Source organism: Labeo rohita, chromosome 8 (assembly GCF_022985175.1).
Source record: "Labeo rohita strain BAU-BD-2019 chromosome 8, IGBB_LRoh.1.0, whole genome shotgun sequence".
NCBI classification, from domain to species: domain Eukaryota; kingdom Metazoa; phylum Chordata; class Actinopteri; order Cypriniformes; family Cyprinidae; genus Labeo; species Labeo rohita.
This window is the reverse complement of record NC_066876.1, coordinates 8,296,541-8,320,783: the sequence shown is the minus strand read 5'-3', so window position 1 is coordinate 8,320,783 and position 24,243 is coordinate 8,296,541. Positions and strand designations below refer to the sequence as shown.

The window sequence follows — 24,243 nt, the reverse complement described above, 5'->3', positions numbered from 1 at the left end:
CTTAATCGCTTAATTGTGTCCTTACTGAACTTTTCTGAACTTATTAGGTTTACACAGCTATACAAAGTGTACTAATAATGCAGTGAACTACTGTGTTGCAATTTCCTACACTCTGACAGTAATATTTAGCAGTTAAAAACTAGGTTACGTCTTACTGCTTCATAACACTAATGCTGGCGCCCTCTAGTGTTCATAACCATATGCTAAGCGGTGACACACTAACAGCACTCCACGGTCATCATTTGTTGATTAAAGTGCTTTTTAATAAATAGTCATAATTACAGAAAAAATGGCAAAAGTAACGAAATATATATTTATAATTTGCCTCTAATATTGTGATGGACATTGTAGGGATTTAAAGTCAACAAGGTTGAGAACCTGAATGCTTTTGGTCTTCATGTCATGATGTTCAGATGCAATGTAGAATTACTAGAGACAGCGTCTGAGAACGTGACACACCACCTTTTAAACTCCTTGAAGAGAACCGGCTTAGATGAGATAAAGTACCTAAACAGCTAATTCAAGTCTGAAGAGTCTTCACCTTGTAAATCTATTGAGGAGATAATGGTGAGAGGCACTAATGCACTAATTCACTTTAACCTTGATGGCTGTTTTATGTTTTCACAACTCAGATGTGTGAGTGTGTGTAAAAATTATGTGAAAATTGAATGGTTCTATATTAAACACTGTATAAATACAGTTGAGGTCAAAAGTTTACATACACCTTGCAGAATGTGCAAAATGTTAATTATTTTACCAAAAGTAAGAGGGATCATACAAAATGTATGTTAAGATATTGAATAAGATATTTCACATAAAAGTCGTTTACATATAGTCCACAAGAGAAAATAATAGCTGAATTTATAAAAATTACCCTGTTCACAAGTTCACATACGCTTCTTTCTTAATACTGTGTTGTTACCTGAATGATCCACAGCTTTTTCAGCATTTTTGTGTATTTGAACCATTTACAACAATGACTGTGTCGTCTTGAGATCCATCTTTTCACACTGAGGACAACTGAGGGACTCATGTGCAACTTTTACAGAAGGTTCAAATGCTCACTGATGCTTCAGCAGGAAACAATACACTAAAATCCAGGGCGTGAAAACTTTTGAAATAAAAAAAAAGGGTACATTTAACTTCTTTTGTCTTCTGGGAAACATCCAAGTATCTTCTGAAGGGTGGTTCTAAATCAGAAATATATATATAAAAAAAAAAAGGTACACATTTTCATTATGTTCAAAAGTTTTCACCCCCAGCCCTCTTCTGAAGCATCAGTGAGCATTTGAACCATCTGTAAGAGTTGCATGAGTCCCTCAGTTGTCCTCAGTGTGAACAGATGCATTTCAAAATCATACAGTCATTGTTGGAAAGGGTTCAAGTAAAACAAAAATGCTGAAAAGCCAAAGAATGTGTGGGACCTAAAAGATTTTTCTGAAGAACAGCAGGCAGTTGTTCATGAACAACTATCACTCAACAAAAAACACAGCTGTGGATCATTCAGGTAACAAGCAGTATTGAGAATCAAGTGTATGTAAACTTTTGAACAGGGCCATTTTTATTAATTCATCTATTATTTTCTCTTGTGGACTATATGTAAACATTTATGTGAAATATCTTATTCAGGTCAGTATTAAAAAAAAAAAAAAAAAAAAAAAAAAAACAACTTATGCATTTTGTATGATCCCTCTTATTTTGGTACTATAATTAACATTTTGCAGATCCTGCAAGGTGTACGTAAACTTTTGACACCATAGCAGCTTATGATAAATTAGCAAACATGTAGAATTGTCTTTTTTGTAGAAATACAAGTAAACTTAGAAATCAAACAACATACTTCATGTTAATGTTTACAAATGTAAAAACCATATATTGTTGTATAAAATTACAGAAAGTGTTAAAATGCAAATTAAAATGGAATTTTGGTAAAACCAAGCAATTCTAACTTTACTGTAACAACTTAAAGATCCACCCCAAAAGGAATAATCAAAAACAGCACCATGCAAATAAAAGACAAACACAACATGGTGAATAGCTCAGAACCTTTATTCAGAGGGCAACAAGAGTAAAATATAAAATTTATGGGCTGTTTTTCCTTTCTTTCAGGCGACAGAAATTAATTTCAGAACCATTGTACGGGAGAACAATCCATAGAGGAAAAGAGTCAAGAGTGGTGCGCTCTTGATGCTTGTGAAGCCCCTCAAGATGTCTGAATAGATGAAAACCCCACAGTTCACCCTCCTCCGCCATCAGTGCTCTAGTTCTCATTGCAGTGTCTCTGGAGTTTTCCTCAAAATGCTTTTCCTTTTAATTTTTTGCTACATCTCTGCAGTTTTTAAAAAGTAAACAAAACGAAACAAAAAAGTCCTTCAAAAAAATAAAATGGAGCATCCACATCTCATGTTCAGCTTCTTAACATTTACAGTGTATATAAATACTTACATAAATATCTTACATGAAAAACCTAATTCAGAGAAGCAAAAAAAACAAAAATGGAAAAAAGCAGAGGAGAACGTTGGAGGAGGGGGACGGGGGAGAACTGATAACAGCGCGTGTTTGTGCGAGTGTGCATTTCATGTTAGAGGCAGGACAGTGCGGACACACAGATTTGGGCGTTTACGTGGGTAACAGTATAAACGGCGCGTTCAGTTAGCCCAGTATGGAGAGCTGCTGTAGTTGGACTTGCCCTGACTCTTCTGCATGCTGTTGGACTGACCACGTTGGCCCTGCAGATGACAAAAACAATCCATATTAACACCATAAAGCCTGCTGGATTATAATTAATATCCAACATTATCAAACATTTGGCTGAGAAACCTGTTGCATACAATCTACTACATTCCTTCTGAGTTTTATAATGTAATGCAACAATGTTGTATTGTTAAAGCATTTGATTCTGAATACATGTAGACGTGATGTACCTGTGTGTCTTGAGCCATGTGGTGGTGCAGTAACTGTGAGGGGGGCTGCTGATGGGGCAGTATATGAAGGAAGGGTGCGGGGGCGTATCCAGGGGCACCTGTGGGGTTAAGCGGGCCGGTTCCTCCCAGAGCTGAGGGCAGGCTGAATGCGGGACCAGCTGCTGTGGGGAAACCCTGCTTGTCATATGACTAGAAGGGTCAGAGAAGGGAAATTAGATTAATGGTCCTGGAAAAAAAATGGTTGTGTTTTACATTTTCAAATTTTAACTTAAGAAAAAAAACAAACAAAAAAAAAAAAAAAAAAACATGAATTGTTTAATAATAAATTTGTAGCCTAAATAATACTGTCAGTTCAAAAGCTGGGATCAAAGTTAAGGAGGAACAATGACCATTTAAGCCAATTGTTTTTTCCTAATGTTTGTAAACCCCAGTGAGCAAGTCTAAGAAATAAGCTGTTTGTGACCTCTGGAAATGACTGATGCAATTTGCCCTCTAGTGGCAGTTGTGATACTTTCACACTTTCAATGTGATTATGATGGCTCTACACAGTTACACTAACACAGGAAACCCTCCACTGAAAATGACTGTTTTGGTGCAAGAAGGATAAAGCAAACCAGAAAGGTAAACAAGTAGGAAACAAACATAAACGCAAAGCTCACCTGGGACTTGCTGTACACTGCTCCAGCAAGCTCTGAACTTGCAGATCCAGACAGACCTGGTGCTAAGAAAAGATTTTACATGTTCAATTGAAATCATCTTAAATATGACTATTCAAGATATCTGCAAGCTTTGTAATGTTGTTATAGACCATTTCACAAGATGTAAACATACTGGTCCCGATACACTTCCTGTTTCTTTTTTTTTTAACTTTACACAAACATCACAAAAAAAAAAAAATACAACCAACATAACATTTGACTGGATGAAAATGTTATATTAGTACCTTTAAGATGTATTTGTATATGTGAATTAAAATAAATAAAAAAAACAGGAAGCGCTTCTGGACCAGTGTTGTTTACATCTAGCGAAATGGTCTATAGTCTGCTTAGCAAGATTTCCAGTGGACTGCATTGCCCTACAAAGGCAAAAGTCTAGGGATGCACCGATAGGATTTTTAAACAACTATTGACAGATTCCAATACTGGTCAATTGCATAAAGCAGCACTTAAAAACAAGAGAAAAAAAAAACAGAATTAGTAATAAACGTTTCTGCATTCATCTGTATTATTACAGTTCCGAAACCAGTTGATTTAAAAAAAAAAAAAAAAAAAAAAAAAAAAAAACGGTTTAGCAGATTTTATGAGGGTATATGTAAGACTTTATGACCTTTTTAAGACCAACTAAAGGGGGAAAAAAAAAAAAAGTTTGAGTTTTATTTTCATCTTCAAATTAGCAGCAATTCAGCATCTAGCAATTGTTTTTAGTTCAAGTTTCCCTCTTTTCCTCTCTTTCGTTAAAAGTGCCGTGCACATTTTACTTTCACTTTCAAATTAACGGCATTAATGTTACGTAACAAACGTTTATTAACAAAACAAATAATAACACCATGTTATATGCCTAATATAAAATAATAACTTACACAAAGTTTAAATAGGTATACAAAACTGAAAATCAGTAAACACTGTATAACCAAATAAATAATCGTCCACCATCACCTTTGACAAATGGCAGAAGTCAACAGGCTTTTTAATATCCAAAATATTTGTGCTTCTGCATTTCATTTTGAAACAATTCTGCCATGGTATTGTCTTTCTCTTGTCAGTCAGCTCGACTCTCTCTCCTCACGTGATAAATGTAATCTAATCTGTGATGCGACCGTTGTTTGGTACAATGCATTGAGCATCCGCATTCAGTTTTAAAGGGTCATGAAACCCCCGTTTTAGCACTGGTTAGTTCTCACCAGTTTTAAAATAAAATGCTGCAAAAGTGGCCACGGTGTGCTGAGGAACGGAGGGGGAAGAGAGTCAACTTCAAGTTCAGACAGTTTCATTTCATTCCCATTTAGTTAACAACACAAATAAATGCACAGCCATTTGCACTCTGCATCAAAAACATATGAGAACGCGCTGTTGCACCTCTATTAACTTTTAAGGCTTATTTTGCAGCGTTTATAATCCTTTTGATGGGTTGCATCAAGGAGTTGTAAAAACCGCTATTACACTCACTCTATGAATGAATCGCATTTGTGCCGAACTCTTACAAAGCAAACAAAAACAAACACTCTCCTTCGATCCATAAACGCTTCTCTCATATACGCAATCTCAGTCTGAAGCGTCTGTCATAGCAAATCCACACACACTATCGTGAATAATGAGGTGAAACGTCTTCTCATAGGATAAGAACACGCAGCCTCAAGAATAATTATTAGACACCAACGCGTCAAAGTACTATAGTCCAACGTCAACACAATGTAGATTTTAAACCAGATGATGAAAATAGCACAAAAAAAAAGCTAAAAATTAACCAGTTTTCTCCAACAATTAAAATTAATGGATGCTATCATTGTCATCTATGATGTGCAACACAAACACCTCTGCTCAAATCTCAGAAAAAGTAGTCTGGGGTTTCATGAACCTTTAATTGTATTGTCTGTTCTCTAACTGAACTAAATGATTTTTTATTACTTTATTTATAAAAAAAAAAAAAAAAAAAAAAAAAAAAAAAAAAAAAAAAAAGTTCTACCGTGTATTGTTTAATGAACATTGAGCGACCTAAACCATGTAGCACAGAAATTATGCTTGCACTTCAATTTAAAATGAAACACACAAGGAAACAATCCCTCACGAAAATTAATGCCATGATCATATGAATTTAAGACTCGCTGCTCTGATTTAAGACCTTTTCAAGGCCTTAATTAACAGACTTTAAGACCCACGGAAACCCTAGGTTTAGTAACGTTATTTTTAAAACTTTTTCTTCGCCAATAATAATAATAATAATAATAATAATAATAACAATAATAATAATAATAATAATAATAACAACAACAACAACAACAACAATAATAACATCAATAATAATAATAATAATTTAATGTTAAAAAAAAAAAAAAAAAAAAAAAAACTAATCTGTAACCCCCCCCAAAAAACACTTTGGCCATCCACATGACAATGCAACAGCAGAGTGTGCAAAATCTACCTTTTCCTGAGCTGTTGCTCACTGATTTGGCCTGGGACTGGGAGCTTCCTCCATATCCTCCTTTCCCATAATCTCCACCATGAGCCTGGGACAGCTCATCAAAACCTTAGAAGAAAAAAGATTTCAAATAAGTAAGTCCATTTTACAGCCCCTACAGTATCATATACTTCATGCCTTCTGTCATTTAATTACACTTCTGTCTAGTTTATACTTAGTTTAGCAAGTAAAAATCCTTATAGTATAATTTTAAAAAAGACCACCTTCAGGTTGTGATACACTTTTCTTTTATTCTCACTTTTCATACTGTTTGAAATATTTCAAGATGAACATTTTCTGCACTAAAACTGAAAATGCTGAAATGTCTACTTGATTATCAATGTATTACTTTAAAGAAAAATCAAATTAGAAATGTATCAAATATGAGCCATTAAACTTTTGAGGAACATTTATTTGCTCATCTCTCAATCATCATTGAGCAATAAAACCAAAGCCTGGCTCATAAAAATGTAGCATTTAAAAATCTTAAATATTATTGGGAGATACAGAATGACACCTGACATTTATAAGCATTTAACGCAAGCAGTGTGTTATTTAATGTCAGACTTCATAAGCAGCCATTTACCTGGGCCATACGTGTGCTGGCTGTATCCGGCCTGGTGTTGGTACTGGCTGGATGGGCCCATGCTGTGCTGCTTTGTGGATGCTGGAGGCATGAAGACAGTGGGGCCGTACTGGAAGGCACTGGGCACTCCCGGGACCCCGGGGTAGTAGGGCAGGCTGGTATAGCCGTAACCTGGAGGCAGAGCGGGGTTGAGGAAAGCCTGGGTCTGACCCTGTTGGGCTTGACCTGGGTTCTGCGGCCCCTGATTTTGAGGGGGGACCGCGCTCTGTTGAGACTGTGAGGGGGGCACTGAAGAGAGACTAGTGGCGGGGGCTGGGGAGTTTGAGTCGCTGCGGCCAAATTTGGTAGGCTCACCTGTGCAAGCAAGACCAGACGGAACAGTCTTTTAGACTGAACAAGTGCTGGTTTGTAATAACTAGTGAAACAATCTTTGTGGGTTTTAAAAACAACAACGATCATGTACCTGAGTAGGGATTGTTTGCTAATCCTCCATCTCTGCCAGCTAGCGCTGTACCAGGGAAAGTCATGCCATAATAATCCTGCACAGAAAAGTGACCGAAAAATGAAATTCATATGCAAGAAATGAATTAAAGGAAAGATCATCCAAATATAGAGACTGACATCATTTAGTCAATTTATCATAACACACAAAAGCTCTTCCACATGAACTCATCTGTGTGTGTGCTTGAGTTTAGGTTATAAAAATGCAAGGGTGTAAACTTTGGTTTGAGAAGTGGGGGGGGGCACAAATGGGGCAAAAATATTTTCAGTTTGAACCCCATTTCCTGCATTTACATGCATTACAAACTCAACTGACTGGCTTCTCTCCTGTATGATTTCACATGAGTCTCTTCAGACCATAGAAGTTAGAACTGTACATGAATTATGAGCTTTAAGAATGTTTGACCTCCTAACTGAAGATCTTCTTACAAATATAAATTAAAACAGTATAAATAAAAATGGTCTAAACAACAACAAAAAAATTGTCGTAATAAGTGCAAACAATTAGTGTAGCCATAAATCAAACTACGCTAGGCAACCCCCTCAATATTCAAAGTGCAAATATAGACCAAATCTAAGCATGATATGGAGCTATAGACAACTACACTAGCCTACATACATATAATAGCCTAGATATGTTATGTATATATGCACATTGGGTATTAAGATTGCTTTTACGCTCCAAACTGTGCAGCTTTACCAAATAGAATTTATTTTTGGGTAACTTATTCTACTTATTCTACTAATAGAAGGAAATGCATTGTCAAAAGAGTGTGAAATCAGGCACTTGACTATGAAATGATTACCATGGGCAGGCGGGACTGCATCATCTGTAGGTCCTCATATCCATAGATTGGCTTTACGGGATGAAAAAGCACAGAAAGATCAGAAACATGTACAAGACAGGTCAACACAATCAAAATAATAAAGTGTGTGAGGGCGTATCTATATACCAGTCTTAAGTAGCACAAGTATTTTTATAGCAGTAGCTAACAACACATTGTATAGGACAAAATTTTAGATTTTTCTTTTATGCCAAAAATCATTAGGATATTAAGTAAAGATCAAGTTCCATGAAGATATTTTGTAAATTTCCTACTGTAAATATATCAAAACTTAATTTTTGATTAGTAATACGCATGGCTAAGAACTTCATCTGGACAACTTTAAAGGTGATTTTCTGAATATTTTGATTTTTCTGCACCCTCAGATTCCAGATTTTTAAATAGTTGTATCTTGGCCAAATATTGTCCATAACAAAACATACATCAACAGAAAGCTTATTTATATAGCTTTCAGAAGATTTAAAAATCTCTACAACAACAAAAAAAAAAAAAAAAAAAAAAAAAAAAAAAAAAAAAAAAAAAAAATTGACTCTTATGGTTCAAGGTCACATAAAAAAATTGGCTTCCTCCATCTGAGAGCAGATTAGCCATACACTAACCGGGTAAGCAGGAAGGAGGCCACCAGGACCCATGATATACTGACTGGCCAGCAGCGGCGGTACTCCTTGAGCCAGGTTAGGAGGAGCTTTACCTGAAGATAAAGAGGGGGGAAAAAAAAAAAAAAAGAAAAGAAAAAAAAAAAAAAAAAAACACTTACAAATGGACAATATTTAGTTTACACATTTACTCTTTAAAAATAATAATTGTCCAATATATTGCCTATGCTACTGCATCACTGTAATCATGCAGTAGATGTTTTTGTGACTTACCAGAGGTGTTGGAGGGTGTGATGTTGGTCTGCAGCGGTGCAGAACGGACAGCAGAGGGAGCGGATGCGCCATTAGCGGTGAGGCTCTGGGTTCCAGCGCTCAGGCCGTTGGAGCTGACGGCCGAGCTGGACACGCTTGACACAGAGCCAGAGTACGTGGACAGGCTCACATTCATGTCAGTGCTCATCTGCGTCTGAAGGAAGCATTACAATTCAATTTAACACTGATACAATCACATTTATCCACAATACAAACCCCTCAAATAACACAAGTTAAGCTGAAATCAGGACAAGTAATGGAAAGACGCTCAGGGAAATAGTGAAAAAGCTAACAAGGGAAACTGTAAATGGGAGGAGCCTCACGAGACACTTACGCTCAGGGAAGAGCTGGTGGGCGCAGAAGATCCAGGAGAGTTAATGCTGCTCACGTGACTGAGAAAAGGAAAAGGAGATAAGGAGATTGATTGCTTCTCATGAATGGCATCTTCTCTTAATGAAACAGAAATTCAAATGGGATGGTCAGTCGTACCTGCTAAGTGATGGAAGAGCTGTGCTGAGTGCAGGCGCTGCTGTTGAAGAGGAGGAAGATGAGAGGGATGAAGACGACAAACCGTTCTCTGTGGGCAGAGTGGTGGATACAGGCTGAGGGGTGCTGGATGGAGCAGCTGCACAGAGATCAGGTCAAAAATGTGAAATGTGGCCTATGCTACAAAGTCACCTAATAAAGAAAGCAGAGGTAAAAATGGCTGTTAATACAGAACTCAATTACCTTCCTGTGCGCTGGACGTCCTCATTTCACTGAATCCATTCTGTGGGGAAACAATAATTAGATTGTTATTAGCCAAACTTATATTTTACCTTCATGCAAGAAAAGAATTTACAGAGGTGAAAATTAAAAGTTTCACCGAAAAATGAGATCTGAATCTGTTGGATTCAACAATGGTACAATTGGTTTGACCAGAGAAGCAATATGAATTGTATGTTTTTGATGACTGGTTAAAGACTTTAAATCCATCAAATTCAGAGTCATTTACTAATGAATCACTTAGAACCTTTTTTCGGCTTAACTAACAGTTTTATTAAAATGTTGAATCAGTTTTTATTTTATAATTTCAGCTTTCATTTTAATTTTATATATATACACATATATATAATTTTATATATACACATTATATATACACATATTAAAAATAATAAAAAATAAATAAAAAAACAAACAAACTAATTTCATTTTAAAAATAAAAATCTATTTTTACACCATTACTTTTCCTGGCATGGAAAACCCAAAAACAAGAAATATCAAATTCCTGATATTTCAAGGCATCTTATATAAACACAGGAACCCTGAACAAAATCAGTTCAGCCTCTTTTAACTAACAATTTTAGTAATATTTTGAATCTGTTTTTATTTATATGTCATTTTAGTGGGTTTTTTTTTTAGCTTTCATTATTTTTTTATATCAGTTTTTGGGTATTAAATTAAACTCAAATGTTGCCTTATCAACCAGGTGAAATAAAAATATATAAATTATATATTGCATGTTTGTTTTAGTTTACTATAGTAATCCTATTAACAAAAAGCTAATTTAAAAATAAAAAACATTATTATTTTTTTTAATATTTAAAAAAAAAAAAAAAAAAAAAAAAAAAAAGTTACTACATCACTATTGCTTTTCCTTGCAGGTAAAACCCACATGCGAGAAGTATCGCATTTCTTGTTTTTTTTTTTCCAGGTATCTTCCATAAACATAGGAACCCTAAACAAAATCAATTCAGCTCTGGATTCTTGGTGGTCTGGACCAAGCTAATCTAAGTAAGGTGCAGGCAAAAAGGGTCAATGTTAAGAGCTTTGCTATGCATGAAGCATCCTCCAAAACGAAATCACTTTCAAAGCAAGCAGCTTTCTGCTGGCCAAAGTTACAAACTTAAACACAAACAAAATCTGCACAAGTAACTGACTGTGAGGATTCCAGTAGAAAAATTTTGGATGCGAGATTGTAAATTATGAATTTTAGCCATACACTGAGAGGGGTGGTGGCGGATGATTCCACTCTGCTAGCTGAAGATGGAGCCAAGACAGGAGGGGCAGTAGTGCTTGGTAAACCAAGAGACACTGATGGATAACTGGACTCCATTACTGTTGGAGGCAAGCCACCTAGAGACTCACTAAAACAAGAAAAACTGATTAGAAATGCATTAGCCATTTGTTTGTGGAATGTTCTGGGTTTTATCAACAGTATTTGTGCCAATGTTGATTTCAAACAAATGATGTAAGCGAATCTACCATATTTACACAACATTAATGAATATATTCCTTCAGGAATTCTATCATCATTTGCTCTCCCTCATGTCGTTCCAAATCCATTGATTTTCAATACACAAAATAAAATGAGAGAGATTTCAGTGCCTCCACTGGAAGCCATTTCAACACAACGTTCAAGTTTCACTGCAACCCAAATAAACTGATGGATTTAACCAGAGTAATCGCTTTTGGGTGAAATGGGACCCTGGACCACAAATCCAGTCTTAAGTAGAACGGGTATCATTTGTAGCAATAGGCAAAAATACATTGTATGGGTCAAAATGATCAATCTTTCCTTTATGGCAAAAATCATTAGGATAGTAAGTAAAGATAGTGTTCCATGAAGATATTTTGTAAATTTCCATCTCGGATCTAGTACACATGGATACACGAAAGACACAAGTGGACAGACAGACCTGATGGCGGTGGGTTTGGAGTACAGGCTGCTCTGTGTTTGAGGAGTGGCCACAGGTTCCTGACAGCTACTTCCTGATTGGTTGAGACTCTCCACAGTGGACTCAGATCCAAAATCCAGTGCACCAAACTGCACGTTCAGCCCAGACACATCAGCAGAGCCTGGCATCTCTACTGCTGAAGATGGGATCTGGCAAACAAAACACAATCATGTGCTCATTAAGATGAAAAGGCCATTAGAGTCATTCAGTAAATGGCAAAATATGCATTAATTTATTTCTCACAGTTTTCCTTTTTAATTCTGGAATCTGTTTTTTTAGGAGTCTACTTAAATTTTAATCAAAAAGGGTGTCCAAACAATTACTTTAATAAAACCTCAATTTAATAATTTAACATTTCTATGTTGTCAGGTTTCATTTTTCTGGATTTTGTGTTTTATGATTTAAATCAAAATGACCAAAACAGCGGATAATTCAATTCTTAAATGAAACTTACATTTTTTGGCAAACAAAGTACACAACAGCAGTTTACTGTTTAAATTAAAACATCGACAAATTGTGTTATATCATGCGTTATAGTAATAGCGCTACAGTTATATTTTAAATAACTTCTTGAAGTCAAACCAAAGACCTTTGAGTTTGTGCATATCTAATTATAGCTTTATTAAATGAATGGTGAAATACTGTTGAAGATAGGTTACACCCATCAGGTCATGATGCTCTTTTCAGATTTTTTATATTGTTTCTTAAGGTCAGTTTATAAAGTCTGCAAAAAAAATTTTCACCAAAAAAAAAGATCTTTTGATAGACAATTTGTTCAAAACTCCTTCACTTGCGACGATGACACAAGTTAAGGCACACAGAGTTCGAAATTTTCATTCGTCAATCACGTTTACACATTGCCTCCAAAACTTTCGTCGGTCATAAAAAAAATTCAGATCGCGTCTGATTTTCTGCATTTTTCGCATACGTAGCAATTCGCATTTTGAGAGGTGTTTTAACAAATCAGAGCCACCGTAAAAGCAAACGCCAAAAATCCAGAACTGCGTTTGACAAGTTAATACACTTTGATAAGTTCATCCACTTCAAGCACTGTAAAGGTCCTTGAACAGAGTTTACAGAAATGAGTGGTTCTTCTAGAGTACGTGGCTCCAGTAACGTTAGCAAAGCATCAAAGTTTACCGACATCCTAAAGTAAACTTTGAATCGCCCAGGATAATCCCGCAGCTTCTTAAGGAGGAGCGTCCAAAAAGTATTCTATTCTTCCTCTCTATATTGTATAATTGGATGGACCCAACATGTCCTTTCTTGTTCTCTTTTAAGAAGAGAGTAGACAACAAAAACATCAATTGTTTTGCAAATTTTTTTGCAACAGATAATTCTTACGCATTGGACTCAGCGTCCAAGGATTGTGCGTGACGAATTTTTAGACTGACGAATACGGAAAAATAAATAAATAAATAAAAATAAAAAAATATCGGACTCAGTGCGCAATGACCTTTACTGAGAAGAACTGTGATTTCCCCAATTATAAATCAAGCCATTTCAGATTGGTAGACAAAAAGTCATTTTAAACTGGGGAGTTAGTTTTGAGTTTTAAAAATTGATGTATGTTTTAATTTTAGACTAAACTCGTGTGTAAATATCAAGAATATTTTGATTCTCCATTTCATGACACATTTAATAACTACTTCTATGGCTGCCAAATCACATTGCTAATAAATTTTACAACTGAACTCACACATAAACAAAAAGAAAAAAGGTGCACAAGGGACTTACCTTAGAGGGAGGTGGCGCTCTCCGTCTCTGTGGTCTGACGTTTCTGGGTTGTGGCGGCTCTGGCGTGGTGACGACAGCCTCACAGTGGGGTTTCAGTGTCGGAGAAGGCCCATCGTGTGGGGGAAGTGGGGCGGGGTCTCGGGCCTGAGCCGGCAGGTCCGACTGGAGTGCTGCATTTTGATGCTGGGTCAGACGACCGAGGATGGGGGACGGTTCGGGTTGGGCCTTTAAGTCCACTAAAAACAAGACAAAAATAAATAAATAAATAGTCAAACTTTGGCAGAGAATGTGTGTTCAAAAATGTGCAACATGATGCAACAGCCAATGACCTCCAGTTGCATGTGTACAGAGTACAGAGTGGGCAACCCTAGTGTGCATGCACAGTACTTACGTTGACTTGCTGTAACAGGGATCTCCTTGGGTTCATTCAGGGTCACGGGGGCAGTTTCGAGAGGCACTGGAGCAGTGGATTCAACAGATGCAGCGCTATTGCTCAGGGCCCCTGAAATCTGATTGGACAGAGGGGCGATTCGGGGTGTGCTGATTGGCTCCATTTTCTGTACATCATTCTGGGGAAGCCTGGATCCCAACATGGACTAGAAAAAAAAGCAGCAGAAGGGTCATCATATCATCAAAATATTAGTACTCAACAAGTGTTAGTAAAACCAATTTGAATATCACAGGAAAAACAATTATGCCATTCAACACTATTTTATCAAGTTTGAGACTTAAGTGCCATCTTGGTACTAAAGTGCAGGTACTTTTGACATTTCTTATAAGAAAAACCAAAGGTGCGGAGTCAAGCCCTGTGGTGCTCAGTGCCTATATGTGACACTGGACCACAAAACTAGTCGTGAGTAGCATGGGTATATTTGTAGCAATAGCCAATAATACATTGTATGGATCAAAACGATCGATTTTTCTTTTATGCTTATCAATAGGATATTAAGGATATTAGTAAGTAAATACTAGATATTATATTATATTAGGATATTAGATAAGTAAAGATCACGTTCCATGAAGATATTTTGTACATTTCTACCGTAAATATCTCAAAACATAATTTTTGATTAGTAATATGCATTTCTAAGACATTCATTTGACCAACTTTAAAGGTGATTTCAATATTTTGATTTTTTTGCATCATCAGACTACCCATTTTTTTAAATAGCTGGCCAAATATTGTCCAATCCTAACAAACCATACATCAATGGAAATCTTATTCATTCATCTTAGACATGTATAAATCTTAATTTCAGTGGTCTCATATGTGTGTATTTTCTCACCGATGCGGCATGTGCATAAGTGCCAGCAGCAGCAGAAGCATAGCTGTGTGTGTGTGTTCGGGTGGCGTGCTGCTGAGAGTTGGTGAACACCAAGCTCTGGGTGAGAGTGTCTGGGGATGACAGCTCCAATCCGGCCAGCTCAGAGTCGCCCTCAGCCACCTTAGGCAACAGAGAGCCGATATCCATCCTGAGGAGCAGAGAAACACTTTCAGACAACTACAAAAGAGGCCACTGCTCTGGGATGCAAAACATCACACCAATTTCTGATGGGGTTCTGCCCTATTGCTTCCACAACACAGAAAGCAGGAAGTGAGGCTGTTTCAGGAATGCACTTACATATGCCTGCTAATCTGTTTCTGCTTGTAAGGCTGTTTTGTTTTTTGTCCTCAATTGCTAAACATTAGTCATATTAACGAGACAGGGAGGGGAATCATACCTGAATGCTTGCCAAATATTTTGGAGCACTCAGGTAGACTGATGCGTCTAAACTTGTTTTTTAACTGCTTGTTGAAGATGTAATACAATGCAGTTGAAGCACTAGCTTACACTACTGAATTGAGCTGAATGACACTTTTGTCTACTGTAGAGCTGCTTTGCAGCTGAATCGTATTTGTTCATAATTCAATGAATGAAGCAACAAATGAACTGACTTGAGCTGAATGACAGCACTATTGCCTTCTCTAGAGCTGGATACAGCACATCAAACTTGTGTCATAGTTAATGAACTGTACACAGTAACCAAACTAAACCAACACTGTTAAGTTGAATAGGACTATTGCCTTTTACAGCCACTTAATAGCAGTTCTCATATTTGGTTACGTTTGCATCATTGATTCTGTTACTTTCCTTTCTATTAGTGTGAACTAGCCAAGCCAGGCTCTTTACCATGTACAAATGTAGTGGTCAAGGCAAATCAAATCAAATCAAAACATCTTTAGTCAGGAGTTGAGTCATCAGTTATTTGCAACTCTTCAAACGAAATTCACATAAAAGCCAACAATAGTATAAACAAGTTGTACAAGTAATAACTAACAATGGCTCACAGAATGATAAGTAATTTAATTGTAATCCTAGGTGTGCCACTTAAAAAAAAAACAATACCACTATCAATGTACTACTTCAACATGTAAATAAATGACTTTTAAACTGATAAGCAGATTTATTTTGCCAAGTTATAATTAAATGCAGTAACTGCAGTTAAATATATAAACCTATGAGAAATTAAGTAATAATAAAATAAAAAAAGATATACATTTTTTTAAATGATCCTTTTTACCCATTTAAAATTACAACACACTTTTTATTATTATTTTTTTTTATTATTATTTTTTATTTTTATTTTTTCCCCAAATTCCTTTTTTTCAGTATTAATTTTTCTAGACTCTTTTTCTAGTCTCTATTTTAATGGTTACATTAAAAAATATATATATCAAAAAGCATATCTAACATAACTGAAATAATAAAGCTTACCCAACTTTACCTAAAGTTTACCAAAATAACATTTTAAAGGCTCTATAAAATACAATTTATTATTTCTCAAATTCAGAATGTGTTTTCCATTAGTTTTCTGGATTCCATTTTAATTGTTTCATTAAATTTTAATAATCAAAAGCATGTCTAATTAATTTATAAAGATTAATTTGATTTTATACAGAACAATTTTCTGGTAAATATTCCTTAAATATTGTTTTAATATTTTTATTAGTAGTAGTAGCACTAGTATTACATTGAGTAATATTTCTCTCACAGTTTCATCAAGTCAAACTTTTATTTTGACAGGTTACTGTAAAGACCTTTAAATTTGTTTGTATATATGACAAAGGATTTACTCAAAAGAAACCGTAAAATGCTCAAGTGACTCTGAGCAGTTCTAGAGATTGTTTGTGTTCATATACTCACATTGAGGCAATGTCACGTGCACTTCATTATGTGTAATAAATTAAATCGCACACCTGTGCCATTCATTCACACAAAGACATGCAGGATTCATGTTTAAATATTTTCCTGGCTCAATAATCACAGACACTAGTCCATATCACATTTTGATTCAAGTGTGCTGACCTACTTTTGATTTATTCATCCCAAATTGGGCAAATTCCATGATATTCCGTGTTTTACAGTAAATTCCATTTTTATGACTGGATTCTGTGATTCCGCCCGTGTTTCCTGTATCGCGGAAATCACAGGGCCCTAAAGTTAGCAAAAACGCTACTAGATGTTAGAGCTGAAGATCTTTGCCCGAACTCGTCGGTCCCGTCGGGTTCGGGCTTAATTTATATCATTTTACACGGGCTCGGGCCGGGCACGGGCTTGCGCTCCTGCTTGCGCGGTAAATGAGTGGTCATGTGACGCGTTTCGATTAGCATGAGAAAGATGCAAAAATGGATGTTGAGAAGGTGAAACAGAGGCTTTTTTTTTTTTTTTTTTTTTTTTTTTTTTTAAAGTGGCACTCCTAGTCATCTATACATCAGATTTCTATTCTGGAAACTGATAACGCACAGAAAGCACTCACCCCTGTCCAGGCTGCACGTGGTTCTTGGAGCCAAGCGCATAAGAAGCAGTGAACACTTTGGTCTCAGATAGCTGATAAACGGAAAAGTGTGCGTTACAACCTGACATCTCTTCATCAAGTTTTCCAGTTTGATTTTAACATTCATGAAATCACTCACATCTTCATTCCAGTCTTCGGCCGCCCAATCTTCCATACTGTCCTTCCAGGCTCCTAAAGGCACAGGTGAGGTAAAGATTAAAAAAACGGTTTTACAGAGGGTCAAAATCATAAACACTGGTTATTATGCTCATTTACACCACCAATTGGATTTTTTGGTTTGAGAATGACTTGCACTACATTAATCAGATCAAAGATGAGGATTCACAGTTCCCATCTATACAGAGCCTGCTGTACAAAATCAATACTACTCAAAATCAGCTCATCTGACATCGATACTACACTAAAAATGGCTTCAGATATGATTAAGTGAATAAAGTATTAGAGAACCAACTTCGGCTCTATTAACGAAACAGCATTCAGGACGCGGATCAATAAAGGGCACTCACCTGCTCCTTCAGTAGTCTCATTTCCAGCCTCCCCTGCCTCAGCAGGGCCGGTGTAGTCAGCAGGGTTAAACGTCCTACTGGTCAAAGAGAAGAAAATGAAGGGAGAGTGAGAATAACGACCACAAAACGTTTTTTATTTTTTTTTGGAATGGGCACAGAAATGTTTCTCACTGGAGGAGTGTGTGATGGGTTTGGAAAGAGTGAACACTTACCCCATTCCCTGAGAGAACCTGCTCATTCCAGCTCCTCTGCCTCTTCCTCGGCTTCCTACACCTGAGACGACACACCAGCATAAATACCAATTAGAACAAGTGAAAATATAAAGGAAAAATTTGGCCAAAAACTCACTTCAAATCAATATTATGACGCCACTGTTTTTTGTACATTTCATAATCTTGACATGCAACGTTTGACAATTTAACCTTTCCCTGAACTTCTTCTCCTGTACCTTTATGATTAGCTAATCTTCTTGAATATGAAATGTAGATGTAATATACTAAACTTTCATTTAAAAACTTGGAGTAACATGCATTATGCAAAAATCACTTTTATAAGGTGTTTGACAGCAGTGTGTGAAAACAACCAGCCTATAATGGTAAAAACCCATGCACTCATTTTTAAATAATCCTAATAAATTATAAACAGCCTGAACATGGAATTCCAGATTTCTCCCTACGTACACATCATCACAGGTCAAATGTCTCATCCATTTGTGATGATCTCTTCCCTATTAGCATAGACACAGCCCTGAGTGAGCAACAGCAGTTTGGAGATACACAATGTCAGCGCCAAAGAGGCATTACAATTGTGATGTGTTTTGGGATGAACCAATGAACACAGGAGTCTCCATAGACTTCCCCATCTGAGCGGCTGAGTACACTGTGGTTAAATTTCATTTACAAAGGAAATGTACCAGAAAAAAAATAAATAAAAATATTGGTAAAGTCCCCTATATGTTTAGGAATCGATACCAAAGCTTGGTGTGTGAACATCAGCTCCACAAAAAGTAAGTATCACATTTGTTTTCCAAATTGCCTTTCTCAAAAAGAGCTGCTTGGCACTCTCTATGGCTAATGTAGCTAAAGCTACCATTGTCTCTGCCCGTTTTCACTGATGCTACCAGAACGATCGTAAATAGAAACGTGGTAGTTAAAGATTGCACATAAAAAGCAATGTGAAGTTGACCGCTTGAATTTGTTGAGCTCATAATCACCAGTGGACCACTACTGTGAGTTTGACATTTTAAGTGCATGAGATTGTCTTTTGTTTTTGCCGGCTCTTCAAGCTCCGCTCTCTTCTGAAAAGGGGGCTGGGAGCACCAGCTCATCTGCATTTAAAGTGCCAAACACACACACACACACAAAAAATACTCCTACTACAAAACAATGTATTATTATTATTATTAAAAAATATTACTATTAAAAAAAAAATATTACATGTTGGGTATGTTGAGCTAAGACACACTCTGGGGACATCAGAGACTTATCTTGCAAAAAGTGGCATAATAGGTCACCTTTAAAAGACATAAGACGGATGACAGACCCTTCTGATGGCTCTTTTCTGTCCCCTTCTTGCTGCCTCACTCACCATTTTCCCCTCTCAAGTTGCAGCAGCTTTAAACAACGCATTCGTCATATTTAGTGCCCTACAAACGTTGCTCAGAGTTACACAAATAGCAACACAGGAACAGGCCCCATCCTGCCCAGTCTGAGATAGCAGAACTTGCATCAAGCACAAGGGTTCCAAAGAAGAACCATTAGAATGCAATACAAGAATTCTTTCGGGTTCACTAAAGAACATTTCAGTGAACAGTTCTTTACAATAAACATTCCACAATTTCTTTGAATTTGTTATTTTGGTTTTCTTTGCACACAAAATGTATTCTCGTAGCTTCATAAAATTACAGTTGAACCACAGATGCCATAAGGACTATTTTATTGATGTCCTTACTACCTTTCTGGGTCTTGAACGTGTCAGTTGTGTTGCTGTCTAAGCAGGGTCAGATAGCTCTTGGATTTCATCAAAAATATCTTAATTTGTGATCTGAAGATGAACGAAGGTCTTATGGGTTTGGAACGACATAAGGGTGAGTAACTAATGACAGATTTTTCATTCTGGGGTTAACAATCTCTTTAAAAAAACACTTCTGGGGGCAGCACTGTATTAGTGAGCACTAATGTCTTGTAGTGCATATAATGCACTGACCTCTCCCTCTTCCTCTGCGTCCGCGGTCTCCTCCTTTCTCTCCTGGAGCTGAATCAAACCCGTTCTCTTCCGACCGCCCTAAAAAACAAAGTCCGAGAATAGTGAATGCCTATACACTTGATTTCCAATCACCATGACAACATTATTATACAGCGTCATTAGACACCTCACTTCATGCAAAAACACAATCCATACATGCAAGTTAGGACATGTACACACTAAACGCACAGTAAGACACACCTTCCTGGTTGTGGCTGGCCCCTCGGCCACGTCTATTTGGACCCCCGCGGCCTCTGCCTTCCCTTTCTCCTCTTTTCTCCCTGTTCTCTGGAGCTGTCCCTTCTTTTCCAACACTTTTCTTCTTGCCAACGGTCTCCCATGAGTCCTGTGCAGACAAAGTGGCACATAGCATGATAAAAATATGTTTTTTTTTTTTTTTACTACACAGAATCAGAAACGTGGGTTTATTAAGCTCCGAGGCCTATAGCAGCTTAGGAACTTGTATGGCAGGCTGGTAAAGTTTGAAAAGCTCCATGATATATCAAGTCAGTATAGTTTTTCTGCTGTAATTAACGCAATTACAAGACACTGATTCAGAAACGAGTTAAACAGGATCAACCGTAGCAAGCACACACCTTGACAGTGGCCTCTTCCAGCAGGAAGTTGATAGCCCTGTTGACATCCCCATTGCAGTCGTGAAGGGCCACCATGCACTCATCCTGATTTTTGCCTGTAACCTCCATGAGCTAGGAAACAAACACAAACAAATGCAATCAAACTCAGTATTTTCAAACTCAATATAATCTGTCAATATTTTGATTTAATTAAAGAAGCCTACAATTTAATACAAAACTCTGTTCTAAATGCGTATCTATCAGCCAGAAAATACACTGATTCAGCTGAATGAGGTATACAAGACAAAAAAAAAAACCTTGCTTCACTGAATAAGGTGTCTGAAAGTAACTGCAGTTCAGTGAATCAAGAACCACTCTGATTTATTGAGATAACGAGTCATTAAAACTAAAACTAAAAGGTAAAAGTTCAAGACTGATTCTTGAATCTTTTTTAACTTACCAGATAGCAATTATATTAATTCATCTGAACCTAAAGTAAACAGTTGGACATGTAAAAGGAACTGCTGTGAATGAAGAACCACTCTGACTGATTCATTGAGAGAGTCATTAGACTGATTCACTCATTTCTAAATCTGTTTTTATCTTCCAAACAGAAATTATACCAATTCGTCTGATCCTAAAGTAAACAAAAAGCAATAAATCTTGATTCGTTGAGTTAGAAATGTGAAAGCAACTGCTGTGGATGAATAATCACTCCAACTGATTCATTGAGAGAGTCAGTAGACTGATTCACTGATTCTTGAATCGTTTACCTACCAGAGAGAAATTATACAGATACGTCTAAACCTGAAGTAAATAAAAGTAACACATCTTGATTTATTTTGTTTTGGAATTACGATAGTAACTGCTGTGAATAAAGAACCACTCTGACTGATTCATTGAGAGAGTCATTAGACTGATTTACCAATTTTTTGAATCTTTGTTTATCTACCAGACAGAAATTATATTGATTCATCTGAACCTAAAGTAAAAAAAGCAACACATCTTGATTCATTTTAAGTTGGAAATTTGAAAGCAACTGCTGTGACTGAAAAACCACTCTGACTGATTCATTGAGAGAGTCATTTGACTGATTCTTGAATCTTTTATCTACCAGACAGAAATTATACCGATACGTCTGAACCTAAAGTAAAGTAAACAAAAACTAACATCTTGATTTTTTTTTGAGAGTTGGAAATATGAAAGGAACTGCAGCAAATGAAGAACCACTCTGATTGATTCATTGAGAGTCATTAGACTGATTCAAAATAAGGCAAGAGGGTCCAGACAGATTCTTAAATATTTTTGCTGATTCATTAAAGGAAACTGGCTTAAAAGAGTTATTTAAAATCAGACTACACTAATTACAGCTGTTGCTGTGCACATTCAGCAATTCTAGATTCTGTTTCAACAGTTTATGTATAAATCAAAAAGGATGCCTAAATAATGAATTTAGTAATACCAACAATTTAATAGATTATTCAATTTAACAAGTGTCCTATGGATTTTTTCCCCAGAAATTCTGTTGCCTGCTTTCATTAATACTTTTTTCAACAAATTTATTCAAAAAGTGCTGTACAGATTTATATTTATTTACTTTTTTTTTTTCCAGAAATTCTGTGTGGTCTGTTTTAATTTAAGTAGATTGTGTTTCATGATTTAACAAAATTATCAAAAATGGTGGTAATCAAATAAATGCATAAACTTTTAGTTATCTACACATATTCATAGAGACACGTGTACTTTATATTCAAAGTAGATATTTTGAAGTACATTAAAAATATAATATTGCAATTTGATTACAACTACTTTTAACTTACTCTTTCAAATTTTGCCAAATTGACACTGCGTATTATACAGTAAATTCTATTTTTATGACTCCATTCTGCAATTCCATCCTCAGTACTACATATCAGATTTTGTCCTCTGTTTTGGAATACAGACATAAACCATTCTGGCCACAATGTTCCTGACTTCTATAGATTTTGGTGTTGCTCACCTGCTGGACTTTGCCCTCAAAATCAGCATCATTTTTGTCATAAATCACCTGGGCGAGTCGCATCTGTTCGGCTGTGGCCTAGAGACAGATGACACAGTTTCACAACAGAACACACAGTCATACGTTGGTCCTCAGGCCTGCATGTACACCTAACTGACGAAACGTGTGCGCACAACTCACCTGTATCTGTTTCTGTGAGGTGTGTGTGGTTTGTGGTAGGGCTCTGTCCCGATTGCCCCTGGCAGCATCAGTGACCACTGAAGTCATCATAAACAGTATATACAAAATAATGTATGTACAAAATAGAAAATCTGAAGAAGAAGAGAAAACAGAAATGATTACACACACAAGACTATAAAAACATATTCCCAAGACATCTGTGTACAAATGGGTTGGTGACAGGTGCAGCGGGCCTGGGGCTAGTTTAACTCGCAGCACTGTACTTCTCATGTAAGACTATCACCCCCCCAATCTGTCCAGCGCTTAAATATAGCCAAGCAAACATAGTCTGGACCGGTGTCCACTTACACACCCACCCAAACCCACTCCTGAAAAAATAAAACACGCCTGCAACAACATATAAACAGCACATCAGTCTTAAAGGGACAGTTCAACAAAAAATAAAAGACGCAATAAAAGCAGGAAACGATATTAAGGTAATAAATCACATTTTTAGATCTATGGCTTTAAGGACCGCGTCTCAAAACCTACGGAGTCGCCTACTTAGATCGCATAAATGTGTTTTCCGAACGAGCAGTTCGGCCAAAAACGCTGTCTAGGTAGGGGGCTCGGTGCGTTTTGAGCAACGGAAATATCTCAGCTGAACGCCGACTAAAAATAATCGCGGTAACCGTTTGAATTTGCTGCGAGCATAATGTAACGTAGCAATATTCGTGACGGACTAAAAACACACAGAACCGTGAAATGGCCCTTAGCAACAGACACATAAACTCGTGCAAGTGATTATATCATTGTTTTATCGTTTTAACGCAAGTGTAAATACATAATTGCGTCATATCTATGTATCTACAGCCAGTTTTGTATAAAGTTGGATTCGACGGGAGAGTAAAAACAAGCAGATGCTAACACGCTCGGCTAACTGTTTGGTCTGCACCACGCCGCGCCACTGCTAATGCTACGAACAACCGTCAACAGACTTCAGCTCATCTGCGCTAATAATGTGCCGAAATCGATTAAAGTAGACATTTAATCGTTGACCAGATAGAAACATAAGCTCTTTTTACAAGTCGACGATAATGGCTTTGTTTTCGGTGTCTGAGCATCACAGACGTACCCTCTCCGCTCCCTCAACGCTGTGTGTTTTTACCTGCCCACTGACCGCACACGCTTCCCTCATACAGCAGCGCGAAGCCCGCGACAAGAAACAAGCCGTTTTTCAAAATAGAAGCCCAGACGACATTACTAAAATAAAAGTCCCGACCCTTTTCGCATAGTATCCACTACTAGGCTATATGGATAAACGTAAACTAGATATAGAGTAGGTACCAACATTTTAGATCATATTTCCGTTTTTAATTTCTCTCATTTAATATTTTTATTAAAAATTACATGATCACAACAAGCTTTGTTTGAACATCTGACCTGTCTAGAATCCTAACTATGTACTGTATAGAATTTTTAATGCCTAACATTTCCTTGTGTTAAGACTTTGAAATGTTTACACTTTTAT

At 36.7% G+C, this 24,243-nt stretch overlaps 1 protein-coding gene across 3 annotated transcripts; it reads right to left on the bottom strand.

Moving 5' to 3' along the window:
• Positions 1-2,031: 2,031 nt before the first annotated feature.
• Positions 2,032-23,986, bottom strand: ubap2b (ubiquitin associated protein 2b). 3 transcript variants are annotated; one of them, XM_051117350.1, is made up of 27 exons: positions 23,881-23,986; positions 22,734-22,864; positions 22,554-22,631; positions 20,576-20,686; positions 20,181-20,325; positions 19,941-20,018; positions 17,948-18,008; positions 17,736-17,812; positions 17,348-17,400; positions 17,191-17,261; positions 14,679-14,865; positions 13,784-13,988; positions 13,393-13,628; positions 11,617-11,804; positions 10,920-11,064; positions 9,668-9,707; positions 9,428-9,563; positions 9,273-9,330; positions 8,900-9,092; positions 8,630-8,721; positions 7,992-8,042; positions 7,148-7,223; positions 6,685-7,038; positions 6,063-6,167; positions 3,584-3,645; positions 2,925-3,113; positions 2,032-2,729 (listed from the first exon to the last, which is right to left on the bottom strand). In XM_051117350.1, exons 2-27 carry the CDS (start codon positions 22,821-22,823, stop codon positions 2,649-2,651), a joined length of 3,162 nt encoding a protein of 1,053 aa, XP_050973307.1. In that variant the 5' UTR covers positions 22,824-22,864; positions 23,881-23,986; the 3' UTR covers positions 2,032-2,648. The 3 variants fall into 3 exon arrangements, with proteins under 3 accessions (XP_050973307.1, XP_050973306.1, XP_050973308.1); XM_051117349.1 differs by having other exon boundaries at positions 23,848-23,980; XM_051117351.1 differs by having other exon boundaries at positions 17,736-17,809; positions 23,848-23,980.
• Positions 23,987-24,243: the final 257 nt, after the last annotated feature.

Excerpts from the sequence above, each read along its gene's own strand:
- ubap2b (XM_051117350.1), bottom strand. The coding sequence starts at position 22,823 with ATGATGACTTCAGTGGTCACTGATGCTGCCAGGGGCAATCGGGACAGA. Across the intron at positions 13,629-13,783 it reads CCCTGTTACAGCAAGTCAAC|TGGACTTAAAGGCCCAACCC; the intron begins GTAAGTACTGTG and ends TCTTGTTTTTAG. Across the intron at positions 8,043-8,629 it reads GCCTCCTTCCTGCTTACCCG|CCAATCTATGGATATGAGGA; the intron begins GTTAGTGTATGG and ends CATCCCGTAAAG.